Below are 13,787 nucleotides of genomic sequence, written 5' to 3'. Positions count from 1 at the left end.
CCAAAACAAGTGTGTGTCCACCCTCAGGAGAGCCAGGAAACAATATCTCACCGTTCTCAAGACCGAACTCTCTTATCTGTCTCCCTCTTCCAAATCCTGGTGGCGTCTGGTCAAATCTGTTTCTGGTGTTTGTTCCCCCTCCATCCCCTCCCTCACCTCAAACGGCTTAACCGCTGACTCCGCACGTGAAAAAGCTGAATGCCTCAACTCTGTGTTTGCCTCTAAATCTTGTGTCCCAAACCCATCCCTCTCTGTACCCACCGTACCCAGTCGTACCCAGCTGCTCCTGGACTCTGTGTCCTTTCCTCCTGACAAGGTGGAAAAGTTTCTGTCAACCTTCGACTCTGATTCTGCAACTGGTCCTGACGGCATCAGCCCACGGGTCCTAAAATCATGTTCTTCCGCTCTTTCACTCCCTCTTTCTGTTCTCTTCACCCTCTCTTTTGCTCAAGATCATCTGCCATCTGCTTGGAAATCAGCCAACATCACCGCTTTGCACAAAAAAGGTGCAAAAACAGATCCCAGCAACTACAGACCAATCAGCCTTCTCCCAATTATCAGCAAAGTCATGGAATCCATCATTGCTTCAGATATGAAATCTTTCCTCTTCTCCAATGGCTTGATCTCTGATCATCAATTTGGTTTCAGACCTGGTCACTCTACTCTGGACATGCTGCTTCTGCTTTCTCAACAATGGATGGAGGTCCTCAACGCCAAACAGGAAATTAGAGCTGTCTCCCTTGACATTTCACGTGCCTTCGATACGGTCTGGCACCCTGCTCTGCTCACCAAACTCTCCTCCTTTAGTATCCATGGAAATCTCCACGCATGGCTGGCGGACTTCCTCTCTGGTCGTAGTCAACATGTGGCCCTGAATGGGTTTCTCTCATCTCCTCTTCCTGTTCAGGCTGGAGTTCCCCAAGGTAGTGTTCTGGGCCCTGTGCTTTTTCTGGTCTTCATCAATGATCTCTCTGACTCTCTTGAAAATCCTCTCTATCTCTTTGCTGACGACTCTACTCTCTGTCGCTCCATTCCTCATCCCTCAGATCGGCAGTCTGCAGCCTCCTCACTCTCTGCAGACCTGGACAAAATCACAGACTGGGCAAACAAATGGAACATGTCTTTCAATCCTGATAAATCTCACACTCTTACGATGTCTCTCCGAAAAGACCGACTGGAAAACCCTCCCATCCACTTTCTGAATAATCCTCTCCAAGAAGTTCTGTCACTCAAGCTTTTGGGTCTCACTATTTGCCATGATCTTTCCTGGGAAAACCACATTTCAAATTTGGCCTCCAAAGCCAGTCGCCGACTGGGCATCCTCCGTCGTGCGAAGTCCTTCCTTGGCACACCTGAGCTCCTCACCACATACAAGGCTTTCATCCGCAGCTCTATGGAATACTGCTCTCCCCTCTGGTCTGGTGCTCCTGCCTCTCACCTAGCCCGTCTTCACGCTGTTGAAACCAAAGCGTTCAGAATCATTGGAATCTCCCGCGATGAAGCTAACTCCAAGGGCCTTTCACTCACTCACCGCAGGCAGGTTGGTGGTCTTTCCGTCTTCTACCGACTCCTCTCTGGCCTTGCCCCCCCAGCCCTCTCTGGGCTCTGTCCCCCAAATATTCCTACAGGTCGCACAAGATCTGCCTGCAACCCTCTTATGGTTAAACTGCCAAAATCAAGACTTTCTGCTCACCTTCACTCCTTCATTCCTCTTTTCTCCCGCCTCTGGAACAAACTCCCTCACTCTCTTCAATCCCACTCCACCCTCCAGGTCTTTAAAACAGCTGTTCACCACCATCTCTTATCCTCCCCCATCTAAAACCTTGATCTTTTCTACCCCCGCTAATTTCGGTCCCCTTGTGTTTTATACCTCCCCTTCCCACGCCTCCTGCCCCCAAGCCCTCTCCCTCCCACACTTCTCCCTGCTCTCAAATGTTGTGGTTGTGTGCTTCCCCTTCTCTCCCCATCTTGTCTTCCGCTCCTTCTTTTTGTATATTTTGTTTGTCTGGTTGATTTGTTTGTGAAATAAATGTTAGCTCTTTCACGAGCCTCGATTCAGTGTTCAAAAAAAAAGAAAAAAAAGAAAAAAAAAGTCCTTTGTCAAAAACGGTATTTTTTGTTTTTTGATTAATCAATAAATTGAGGAGTTATTTAATTATTAGCGATTAATTAAGTACTTATTTAATTAATCAAATTTCCTTTCTCTTCTGACCATTAACTCAGGCACCTTTTGAGTTAGTCAGCTGATATTTGGACATGCCAATGACCAGGTGATTTGGCTGCAAAGGCTGTTTTTGATTTATTAATTAATCAATTAATCGATTAATTATTGAATTATTCGATTAATGACTAAAAAAATTTTTTTTTTTAAGTTACAGATTCTGATGAAATAGTGGTAGTTTCTGTGTTCTCTGACCAAATTGATTAATAATTTAATTTTTTTATGATTATTATTTATTTATTTTCATTATTAATCATTTATTTATTTTCTTTCTCATTTGGCCAATATCTCAGGCACCTTTTGAGCTCGGAAGCTAATATTTGGACATGAGTGACCAAGTGATGTGGCTATCAAGGATATTTTTGATTTATTGATCAATCAATTAATCGATTAATTATTTATTTAATTATTCGATTAATTGCTAAAAAAAAAATTTTTCCCCCAGTTACAGATTCTGATGAAATTGTGGTGGTTTATGTGTTTTGTGACCGAATTGATTAATAATTTAATTTTTTAATGATTATTATTTATTTATTTTCATTATTAATCATTTATTTATTTTCTTTCTCATTTGGCCAATATCTCAGGCACCTTTTGAGCTGGGAAGCTAATATTTGGACATGACAGTGACCAAGTGATGTGGCTATCAAGGATATTTTTGATTTATTGATTAATCATTTAATCTATTAATTATTTATTGATTAATCGATTAATTATTTTTTGATTAATCAATTAATTATTTAATTTTTTATAAATGACTTATTTAATTAAATTTCTAAAAGATACATCTTCGGATGAAGCACTAGTGGTTTAGTTATGCTATTAGCCAATTGATTATGAAAATATTTTGTGATAATCTTTTATTGATTTTAATTATACAATTAATCAATCAATTAGTGTACACCTCTCCCTCCCAATGCAGCCTCAATGAGCTGCACTGCGGTATTGCCGGGCGCCAGAGGCGCCCTGGCAATGCCGCACTGTAGGATATTTAATTATTTGGCATGGGGGCGGTGTACTTTGAATGTATGTGTTTGTTATAGTTATAATTATGTACTTGTTATAGTTATAATTATTGTAAGCTATTTTCATCCTCCGAACCTTCTTAGGATATGGCTCCAAGCTCTTGAACATGCGTGATATTCCAAAGTCATAGTTGCCTTTGGCACAGTACAGGGTTCTGAGGGTGGGGAGGAAAAAGAAGGATAAGAAAATGGATGCTTCATGATTAAAACCAGATTCAACATTGCTCATCATCTTCAAAGGAAAGAAAAGCACTTAGGCGTTTATAAAGCAAGTGGATGGTGAAGAGGTTATGATGGGAGTCTGCTGAAGGTAAGGAACTAAAAATTACACCCATGGAAAGAAAATTTGCTGCGGTTAATGGGCTTGCAGAACGATTGTTTAGCATGCAGTGATAAGAAAAGGCTGACCCGATAACCAAATTGACGATGCATAAATGGTATGACTTTCGCTCTGGATCCATGAAGGCCGATTGTTCCTCCTCCTTCTCTAACCTCCTCATGAGCTCTTCTGCTTCCTCATTCTGACCAGTCATTATGTATGCCACACACAGATTTGCCAAGACCACGGCACTGACTGACAGCAACTGGAGGGGCACATTTGCAGAATGAGAAAAGACATGGTAGCAGAGACAAGGTGAGCAGTGAAGTGACATCGTTATCATATAGTATGTATGTCATAATCCTTCGCTAGAAGTAACAAAATAATGCAGCTGAAAAAATTGCGAGCTCAATTGTGTTGACTTTATGGATTCAATGTGACAAGCAATAATTTCATCAAACATCAATTTATAACATTATGAAAATGGCATGGTACCACCGGTAATAAAGTGAACTAAATTTGCGATAATAACAGGCAAATGTAACAAAGAAACATCTAATTTTCAAAATTATAATTTGGTACTGTAGGCACAAAGGACGTTATTTCCTGAATTTTTGCAAAGACATATTGAAGCAATATTTAATTGTATCTTCTGACACGCTTCCCAAGTAATTACACCAGAAAAGCATATTTCAACAGACCTGCTTCCACTGATTCCAATTCAACACCAACACAACAGCAACGTACATCATCATATTTCTTCTTGACGAGTGGTTCATAGAAGCTAATGGCCTTGCGGTACTTGTTCTGCATGAAGGATACATGTGCCACATTTAGGCGCAGGGTGTCGTGCTTGCTGCACAAGCTTCCAGATCGCTGGAACAATCGCTCCACACCATCATAGTCTCCACAATCCCAGAAGATCTTTGCCTGTGCCATTAGCACAGAAACAAACCTGCAAAAAGAGGTGCTGAAGGTAAACTTGCTGAAAAACGTGGAACAAACACGATAGCTAAAGCTAAACACGATAGCAATCAATAATAATAATAACTAGAGAGTGAGTAGAACACCTTACCCCACACCATCTTGAGAAAAAAGATGGGCGGGGTTTGTAAGCAACAAATTTGATTGGTTGAGATGATGTAAAATTCCATAATATTTTATCCACGTATTGCTAAAAGGAAGGCTTTTGAAAGTGCCAATAAGGCAATTTGTGTTTTACAGTGTTCAAGTATTGTTATGGATTCGTCACTTCCGCCTTTGTTGTTATTATGTACTTGTAGAACTTTTAGTTTCAGGTAATATTGTTGTTAAGATTTTTGTGTGAAATGGAGATGACTTTAGTTAAAGGTAAAAAGAAATGTTTGTGAAGGAAAAAGGAAAACATGGCAAAAAACCTTAAGAAAAAAAGTCGCCAAGAGGAGGAGACGGCCATGAGAGAGATACAGCCGTAAGTCGCATCGAGGCTGCAAGCGGACTTTTTTGATATTGGTCGCGAATGAGTTGAGGCTTCCCGTGAAAGGGGTTGCTCGCAACATCGTCCTATATTGCGATTGCAATTAAACCAGCATCTCAGGTTTTATTACCAAGCGTGAGTTATTGTTGGCGGGAAAGCAAGAGCCTCCATTGCAGGCCGATCTGCCATTTTATCCTTGAAGAGGCCATCCACTTGGTGCATCGTTTTTGGTCATTGGGATTCCCATATCGACATCATCGTGTGGATTGCCGTTCGTTTCCATATCGGCTTAATTCCCATAATTGACATCATCGTGTGGATTGCCGTTGGTTTCCATACCGGCTCAATTCCCACATCGACCTCTCACCTCGTATCCGTTCTCCTCATCCGCCGCCGTGCCGATACCTGCCTGTTCTCGTCGTTCTGCACGACTTCAACCTTCACCCCACATGGGGATTTATGCACGGACTTTGGGGAATGTTACATTCCACTCACGTTTGGCGTATCGTGAGTTTATTGCTTTGAGAGCGTTGGGGTATTATGGTACCATCATATGTATTGTTCATTTGATGCAAGTGATATTTTCATTGTACTTTCTTTAAGAGTGTTATTATTGTGTGAGAGTTCTTAATACAATTACTTGTTTTGTTCTGCAATTGCATTGATGTCGTTTTACCATGGTTTATCAGAACACTCAAAATAACAAATCTTTCTACCGATTTCCCTCTCGAGACTCTGAGGGGCACCGTAACCGGAGTTTGGGGAGGTAACTCGTAACAGTGTATAATTCCATTGAAATAAAATAAAGATTTTAAATGTTGTAGATTTTTTTCAGAAGTGTACTGCCGTTGATGCAGCATCTTTTACACTATATTATTTCACATGTTACATTGGTTCTTTGTGCCTGCTGTTTGTGTCTTTATGACATCACTAAAAAATTATGTTTCTTGTTTGGAATGATTTTCAATTTTGGTTGACTGACTGACTGGTTGACTGACAGGCAGACTGACTAAAAAAAAAAAAATCTCACTTCCCTCTGCGCCATGCACAATTAGGATGAATTCAGAGCCAAAATTCAGCTAAACTATATGTTTGTTTTCCGATTCATGTTCAAAATAGAAAAAAATTCAATTGAAATTAGGTCGTTCCTCAATCATAAACTGACAGTTGTGGACAGACAGACATACATACAAAGCAAACGAATTGCTGAAACCCCACTTTTCGCTTCGTGTACATGGGGTAACAAAGATACAAGTCCTCATCTTGGACATAGCCCCCAACCACATCTTAAAAATGGGAAATGTAAATTTTACATTGAAACAACCAAATAAATAAGTACATAGGCAGTGGTGATGGTAAAGTACATATAAAAAAAATATTTAATTCAAAGTTTTGTGTCGGTCATGGAGATGGTAAAGTGTATATAAATAAATAAAGAATTCAAATTTTTGTGTTGGTCTTGGAGGTGGCAAAGTGTATATAAATAAATAAAGAATTCAAAGTTTTGTGTTGGTCATGGAGATGGTAATGTATCTAAAAATAAATAATGGTTCCCAAAAGCATATAGCATCCTGTGTTCTCTCCTGTATTTTTTTTTTCAAAATTGCAAAAATTCAGGAATTAAATTGTGTGACCCATGACTTTTGGCTCCAATTACAAAATAATTTGACGTACTTCACACCCACATATTATTGCATACATGTGCTGAATATGAAAGAAATGTGTCCAATAATTTTTGAGTAGAGGATGGCCGCACAGACAGACGGACTGACAGCACCCAAATATATAAGCCACAGCTGGGCTGATGCCTGGTTAGTTGGCTAAAACGTCCTGTGACAGTCCACAAGATGAACACAAATCATGACTATATTGATATGCGCAATGGTGGAACCTTTTGCTTCATGTCACATTTGTGCACTTTTACCTTTACCAAGTGGATTGCAGTTGTACTTAGATCGAGTTTGATTATCGATAAAACATGATAAACCTTGTTTTTTTCACATCTTTATTTCTTGTGTAAAGCTTTGTGTTTCTTGCTCACCTTTCCAAAGTTTCATCGTAATCATGAATCACCTTCGTCAGCGTCTCATCATGGTTCTGATTTTTATTTTGCACCTGGAATGAACCCACAACATTGAAACTAAGAGCAAGGCCTCCCATTTGAGCATCATGCAGAATAAACCCAAATTGCTATCTCTCACCTGATGAGTGAGCTTGCGTAACTGCTCCAACAATCCAGAAATTATGTTTTCAAACTTCTGGAAAGCCTGAGATGCATAGAAACGTATTAAAAGCAGTACTTAGGAAGGTTTTGTTGCTCATATAAAAAGCTTTTTTATGCAAGTGAAAAGCAGTATGGTATTCAAGTAAATATTTCTTATACTGATAGTTTTATTAATGATCACAGCTAGCCAATCAATTTAAAGTAAGAAATAGCTTTTGTTTCCCTACACTTTTACATCCCAAATATACATGAAAGAGTCATGTAAAAGGTAATGGCAACACATTAGTAGACTTGGAGTCAATATTTTATTGAACTGTAAATCAGAAGTTAAACTTTTACAGTCCCAAAGATTAATCTCCGTAGTGTTGTGCAACATGTCAGACGTCTCGAAGCCTGAGAATTCCATTTGCACTGTTGTTAAAGTGCAGTTCACTTTAAACTCGTACATTTTCTGAAATTGCATTTAGGTCTTCTTTCAGGTTTGGAAACAGGTATGGATTTTTTCCCCATGGCCATTAATATCCATGTGATGGAATTGTAGTATCAAAACCTCTGATTTAGAAAGCATCATTCTATTTCAGTCTTATAGGACAAATCTTTCACAATTAAAATTGAGTGCTTGATCCGATAAAACAGCATTGGTACATAATAAAATAGCATTTTCCCAAATGTCGAATGATCGGTGAGAAGCCATCAAATTTGTATCACAAAATTACATTTTGATGCTGCAATATAATTTAATCTTTCACTAATTCCTTCAAGAATGACTAACGATGACAATAAATTTGTAATAAAAATGTAATGTTAGATGAAAAATATATAAATTGTTTGGGGCTGTTGGACGTGGAAATGTGGTGGTAAAGCGCGGCGTTACGCGCGCTGCTTGTGAGCAAGGAGGAAGCAGACAAGCGGTAACTTATAAGCGTCTTTATTTCAGGAGCTCACTGTAACACTGGCGCGCTCCGGGCTGCGCGCCCGGTGTATATCATGAGGCCACGCCTACCCCTCGGGCGTGGCCACCGCCCACTTGGTGCGCGGAATGATGTCACCACGCCAGTGGGCTTTTGTGTCCGCCACACACGCCCCCCCAGAATTCCCGCGCACCTGGAGGGCCAGTTTGCGGGGCAGACGAATGACCCGGCCGAAGCGCCCCCTGGCGATCGGCGGCGTCCGGGGTGCAGGGATGCCAGGTGGGATGCCCCTGGCTGCCCCTGGGATGGGTGCAGGACCGGGGGGCGGCATGGCGGCGGGGCTGGGTGGTGCCGGGGGTCCGCCCGCAGGGGGGCGGCCCCGACGTGGGGGTCGGGCCACCGGCGGTGGATGGTCCACGTCGAGGTGGGCCGGCTTGAGGCGGTCTACCGAAACGCGGTCAGGAGTACCGCCAATGTCCAGGGTGAAGTGCTTCGCCCCGGTCTCCAGCACGCGGAAAGGCCCGTCGTACGGGGGCCGCAGTGGTGTCCGGTGGGCATCGTGGCGGACGAAGACGTACTCCGCCGTGCGAAGCTCCGGGGCGACGTGCGTCGGTGGGTGCCCGTGGCATGCCGTTGGCACCGGGGCGAACCTCTGGGCGGTCTCTTGCAGAGCGGAGCGCTGCTGTGCCGCGGACCATGGTGCCGTGGAGTCGGGGAGGAACTCGCCCGGCACCCGCAGCGGTTGCCCGAAGACCAACTCCGCCGCAGATGCGCGCAGGTCCTCCTTGGGCGCCGTCCGGAGGCCCAGCAGGACCCAGGGGAGCCTGTCGACCCAGCCGCCGTCGCGGAGAGTGGCCCGGAGCGCGGCCTTCAATGAGCGGTGAAATCGCTCACACAGGCCGTTAGCCTGGGGGTGGTAGGCCGTGGTTCGGTGCAGCCGGACCCCGAGCCCCTGCGCGACCGCCCCCCAGAGCTCCGAGGTGAACTGGGGGCCGCGGTCGGACGAGATGTCTGAGGGGGCGCCGAACCGGGCGACCCAGGTGGCGATGAAAGCCTGCGCGACATCGGCCGCCGTTGTCGACGCCAAGGGCACGGCCTCCGGCCACCGGGTGGTGCGGTCCACCATGGTGAGGATGTAGGTGAAACCCCGCGAGGGGGGCAGAGGTCCCACCAGGTCCACGTGGACGTGGTCAAACCGGCGTTCCGGCACCGTGAACGGGGCCAATGGGGCCTGGGTGTGCCGGTGCACCTTGGCGCGCTGGCACGCGAGGCACGTCCTGGCCCAGCCGCGGACGGCCTTCCGGAGGCCATGCCAGACGAACTTGTCGGCGATCAGCCTTTGGGAGGCCCTCGCGCCCGGGTGGGACAGGCCGTGGATGGCGTCAAACACCTGGCGCTGCCAGCCCGCGGGCACGATGGGACGAGGATGCCCGAGGGAGACGTCGCACAAGAGGGCCGCGCCCGCGCCGTCGAACGCCACCTCGGTGACGCGGAGGCCCGTGACGGCGGTCCGCAAGGCCTGGACGTCGGGGTCAGCGGCCTGGTCCGCTGCCATCCGGGCATAGTCGATGCCGAGGTGGACTGCGTGGGCGACGGCCCGGGAAAGGCAATCCGCCACCGGGTTGTCCTTCCCCGCGACGTGCTGGATGTCCGTCGTGTACTCGGACACGGCCGAGAGGTGACGCTGCTGCCGGGCCGACCATGGCTCGGTGACCTTGCCCATCGCGAAGATCAGCGGCTTGTGGTCGACGAAGGCAGTGAACGCACGGCCCTCTAGCAGATGGCGGAAGTGCCTGACCGCCAAGTGAAGCCCGAGCAACTCGCGGTCAAAGGTACTGTAACGGCGTTCGGGCGGTGGCATCGGTGGTGAGGGCGATCGGTGCATCGGGCGCCGGGTGCACGAGCATGGTGGCGTTAGCCAAGGCGAGCTTCGCGCCCGTGAACGCCGTGTCCATCTGCTCGGTCCAGGTAACGTCGCCTTTGCCCGGCTTACCTCGGAGAGCTTCGTGCAGGGGGCGCAGGAGCTGGGCCATACGGGGCAGGAACCGATGGTAAAAGTTCGCCATGCCCAGGAACTCCTGCAGCCCTCTGATCGTGTGGGGGCGCGGAAACCCCTTCACCGCCTCCACCTTGGCCGGCAGGGGGACGGCTCCGTGCCTGGTGACACGGTGCCCCAGAAAATCGATTATGGTGGCGCCGAACCGGCATTTTGCGGGGTTCACAATCAGGCCATGCTGGCCCAGGCGTTTGAAGAGCATGCGGAGGTGGCGTAGGTGCTCTTCGCGGGACGCGCTGGCGACGAGGATATCGTCCAGGTAGACGTAGACAAAATCCAAGTCACGCAGGACGCTGTCCATCAGTCGCTGGAACGCCTGAGCCGCATTCTTCAGACCGAAGGGCATGCGCAGGAACTCGAAGAGTCCGAATGGCGTGATGACCGCCATCTTCGGGACGTCCTCCGGCCTGACGGGGACCTGATGGTAGCCGCGTATAAGGTCCACCTTCGAGAAGAAGGACATGCCCGCCAAACGGGCGGAAAAGTCCTGAATGTGGGGGACGGGGTAGCGGTCGGGAGTCGTGGCGTCATTGAGACGGCGATAGTCCCCGCACGGTCTCCATCCCCCGCCGGGCTTCGGCACGATGTGCAGCGGCGATGCCCAAGCGCTCTCTGAGCGCCGAACGATGCCGAGTCGCTCCAGGGTAGCGAACCCCGCTTTTGCCACCGCCAGCTTCGTCGGCTCGAGGCGGCGTGCCCGGGCGTAGACCAGTGGCCCGACAGTGGGGATGTGATGGGCCACCCCGTGCTTGATGGCCCCCGCCGAGAAGGTGGGCCGCGTGAGGGCCGGGAAGCCGGCGAGGAGGCGGGTGAATGCGTCCGCTGCCGGAAGCGTACAGACCAACGTGGCCGGAACCGAACCGTTCGGCAAGCCGCTTGACAAGCCGCTCGTTGAGCTGGGCAACGCACAAGCGAGCGAGCTGAACGTCTCGGCCTGGACAAGACGTCTGCGCTTGACGTCGACCAGGAGCCCATTAGCGCACAGGAAGTCCGCGCCAAGCAGTGCCATGGGCACGTCGGCGGTGACGAACGTCCATCGGAAAACCTGCCCTCCGAACCGCAGAGAGAGGCAGCGTTTTCCGTACGTACGGATGGGCGTCCCGTTCGCGGCAAGCAGCGCGGGGCCCCCACCCGCGGCGTGCTTGTCTGACGTGCCGGCGGGAACGACACTCACCTGCGCTCCCGTGTTGCACAGGTAACGGCGCCCGGAGAAGGTGTCCGTTATGAACAGCAGGCTGCTCGAACGGCCGGCGCTCATCGCCACTATTGAGCGCCGGCCCAGGCGTTTCCCGACCTGTTGAAGGAGCATGGCGGATGACACTGCCGAGCTTCGTGGCCGAACTTGGCGCGGAACCAGCACCAGGTGGTGGAGCTGGAGGAGCGCGGCTGGCTCCGCCAGGCCGGTGGAGTTGGCGGGTTTCCCCGCGGTGGCGGTTTTCGCCGCGGCGGTGGGCGGGGCGTGGCGGCGGTCACGAGGTGCGTATCAGCATGCTGCGTATGCTGTATAAGCTGATGCTGTGGATCAGCAGCATCAGCAGCAGCATCAGCAGCATCAGCCACGAGGGCCGTGACGGCCACGCCGACTCTCGCCCGCGTGTCCGAAGCGGCGAAGTACTTGTCCGCCTCGGCTGCCAATGCTCGGGGTTCCGTTAGCCCGGTCCCGGCCAACGCGAGGCGAACCTGCGCTGGAAGTTGGCGACGGAAAAGCGCCCGGAATAGAGAACCGGGGGCTTCGTCGCCCAACAGTGACAGCATCTGGTCCATTCGGACCGACGGGCGCGTGTCACCGAGCTCGGGGAGATCCAGGAGGTGGTCGGCCCGTGCGTCGTCCGTGAGGCCGAACGTGGCTAGGAGTAGCCGCTTGAGTGCCTCGTACTTGTGGCCGTCCGGTGGGTGGCGAAGGACGGACACAACTCGAGCGGCCGTGCCGGGCCCGAGGGAGGCGACGACGTGGCAATAGCGCGTGTCATCGCCGGTGAGGCGCAGAAGCTGAAATTGGGCTTCGGCCTGGACGAACCAGACTTCGGCCTGAGCCTCCCAAAATTCGGGAAGTTTGATGAAGTTGGCCATGGCAATGGCGTCGCGTGTGGAAGGATCGCTCCGGCAGATCCAACGTCAAGGGGGTCACCAGTAAAGCGCGGCGTTACGCGCGCTGCTTGCGAGCAAGGAGGAAGCGGACAAGCGGTAACTTATAAGCGTCTTTATTTCAGGAGCTCACTGTAACACTGGCGCGCTCCGGGCTGCGCGCCCGGTGTATATCATGAGGCCACGCCTACCCCTCGGGCGTGGCCACCGCCCACTTGGTGCGCGGAATGATGTCACCACGCCAGTGGGCTTTTGTGTCCGCCACAGTGGTTAGTTAATATTTTGGTGAAATATATCTTGTACACTATGCAGGTTGTTTTTGCATTAAAATCCTTGTGCTTTTTGTAATCTCTGTTGCATCAAGTACAATATATAAATATAATAACCACCTTTAGAGGCCATGTTTCCCCGCAAAGCGAGGGTTGGCCTTTTTCGGGAACCGTGGTTGTTGTTGTTTTTTGGTCCCCTTTTTGAAGCAGTGTTTTACGGCCGGATGCCCTTCCTGACGCCAACCCTTTTTGCCGCCTTTAACGACAAACAGGGAATTACCAGTGAACTGGTACTCAATTTGCCGACCTCGGAAGGATGACAGGCTGACAGGCTGAGTCAACCCCCCTGGCGTTAATTCAGCGATCGACCGGGATTCGAACCCAGGATCCTAGGATCCTAAGCTGGCACCCTAGCCGCCAGCCCAACACCACCCAAATAGAGGTGAGCATCAAGTACAATGTCAGGTATTATTAAAGATCAATTTTTTTATTTATCATTAACAGACTTATGATTATGCTTATGATTAATAAATCATGCTTTTGAAAAAGGCAGATATGCTTTCTAAATATGGTTTGATGTGGTTTGCACAAATATATTTTTATGAATACAAAGTTGGAAGAGTGGCAAAGTGACAGCGTAGAAGGTAACACACTGACAATGGGACTAGTGAGACACATATAGATGAAAAGGACGAGTTTAGAGAAAAGGGAAGGAAATGCAACCTGCAAATAGAGGTGAGCAAGTAGGTGAAAAGAGGGAACAAAGGAGTGGAGGTGAGCAGTGAGCCTGTATTCTGTGAATTTCAGGAAAAAGTGGGAATGCTGGTAGAATGCATGCGACATGGATGGAATGAGGAGAGATGGAGTGATGAAAGAGCAGAAAATGGAAGACTTGAAGAGAGACAGTGGAGAAAAGAGAAGCTTTTGCGCTGTCTGCAAAGTGAGAGCAGCAGACACAGTTCTTCTGCTTCCTTGAGGGTGATGGCAAGAATGGCGAGAGCATTGGATGTCACAGTGTACAGGAGAGAAGGGTGCGAACTGGAGGCACCAGCTTATAGGCGAAAACAGTACTCCATTAAGCTCTGGGCAAACTCCTTGTAAGCCGTGAGAAATTCAGCCTATACCTAAAAGTACTTGACACAACAGAGGATGTCCAACCTATGGCTGGATTTGGAGGCCAGCTTTGTTATAAGACACAGCCCTGAGCACTTGCTTATGATT

The 13,787-nt window shown here is 48.7% G+C and overlaps 1 protein-coding gene across 2 annotated transcripts in view; it reads right to left on the bottom strand.

Moving 5' to 3' along the window:
* Positions 1 to 13,787, bottom strand: part of LOC137431328 (intraflagellar transport protein 70A) — a 199,593-nt gene that overhangs the window by 51,855 nt on the left and 133,951 nt on the right. For both annotated transcript variants that reach the window (XM_068122551.2, XM_068122559.2), the window contains exons 13-17: positions 7,223 to 7,288; positions 7,063 to 7,136; positions 4,313 to 4,520; positions 3,655 to 3,830; positions 3,323 to 3,401 (exon numbers count right to left, since the gene is read on the bottom strand). In XM_068122551.2, coding sequence (XP_067978652.2) covers positions 3,323 to 3,401; positions 3,655 to 3,830; positions 4,313 to 4,520; positions 7,063 to 7,136; positions 7,223 to 7,288 — 603 coding nt within the window. The remainder of the gene's footprint in view (positions 1 to 3,322; positions 3,402 to 3,654; positions 3,831 to 4,312; positions 4,521 to 7,062; positions 7,137 to 7,222; positions 7,289 to 13,787) is intronic.

This window comes from Myxine glutinosa, chromosome 1 (assembly GCF_964187855.1).
Source record: "Myxine glutinosa chromosome 1, kmMyxGlut1.1, whole genome shotgun sequence".
Lineage (NCBI taxonomy): Eukaryota > Metazoa > Chordata > Myxini > Myxiniformes > Myxinidae > Myxine > Myxine glutinosa.
Note: the sequence above shows the minus strand (reverse complement) of the source record. Positions and strands in the feature narration are given on the sequence as shown.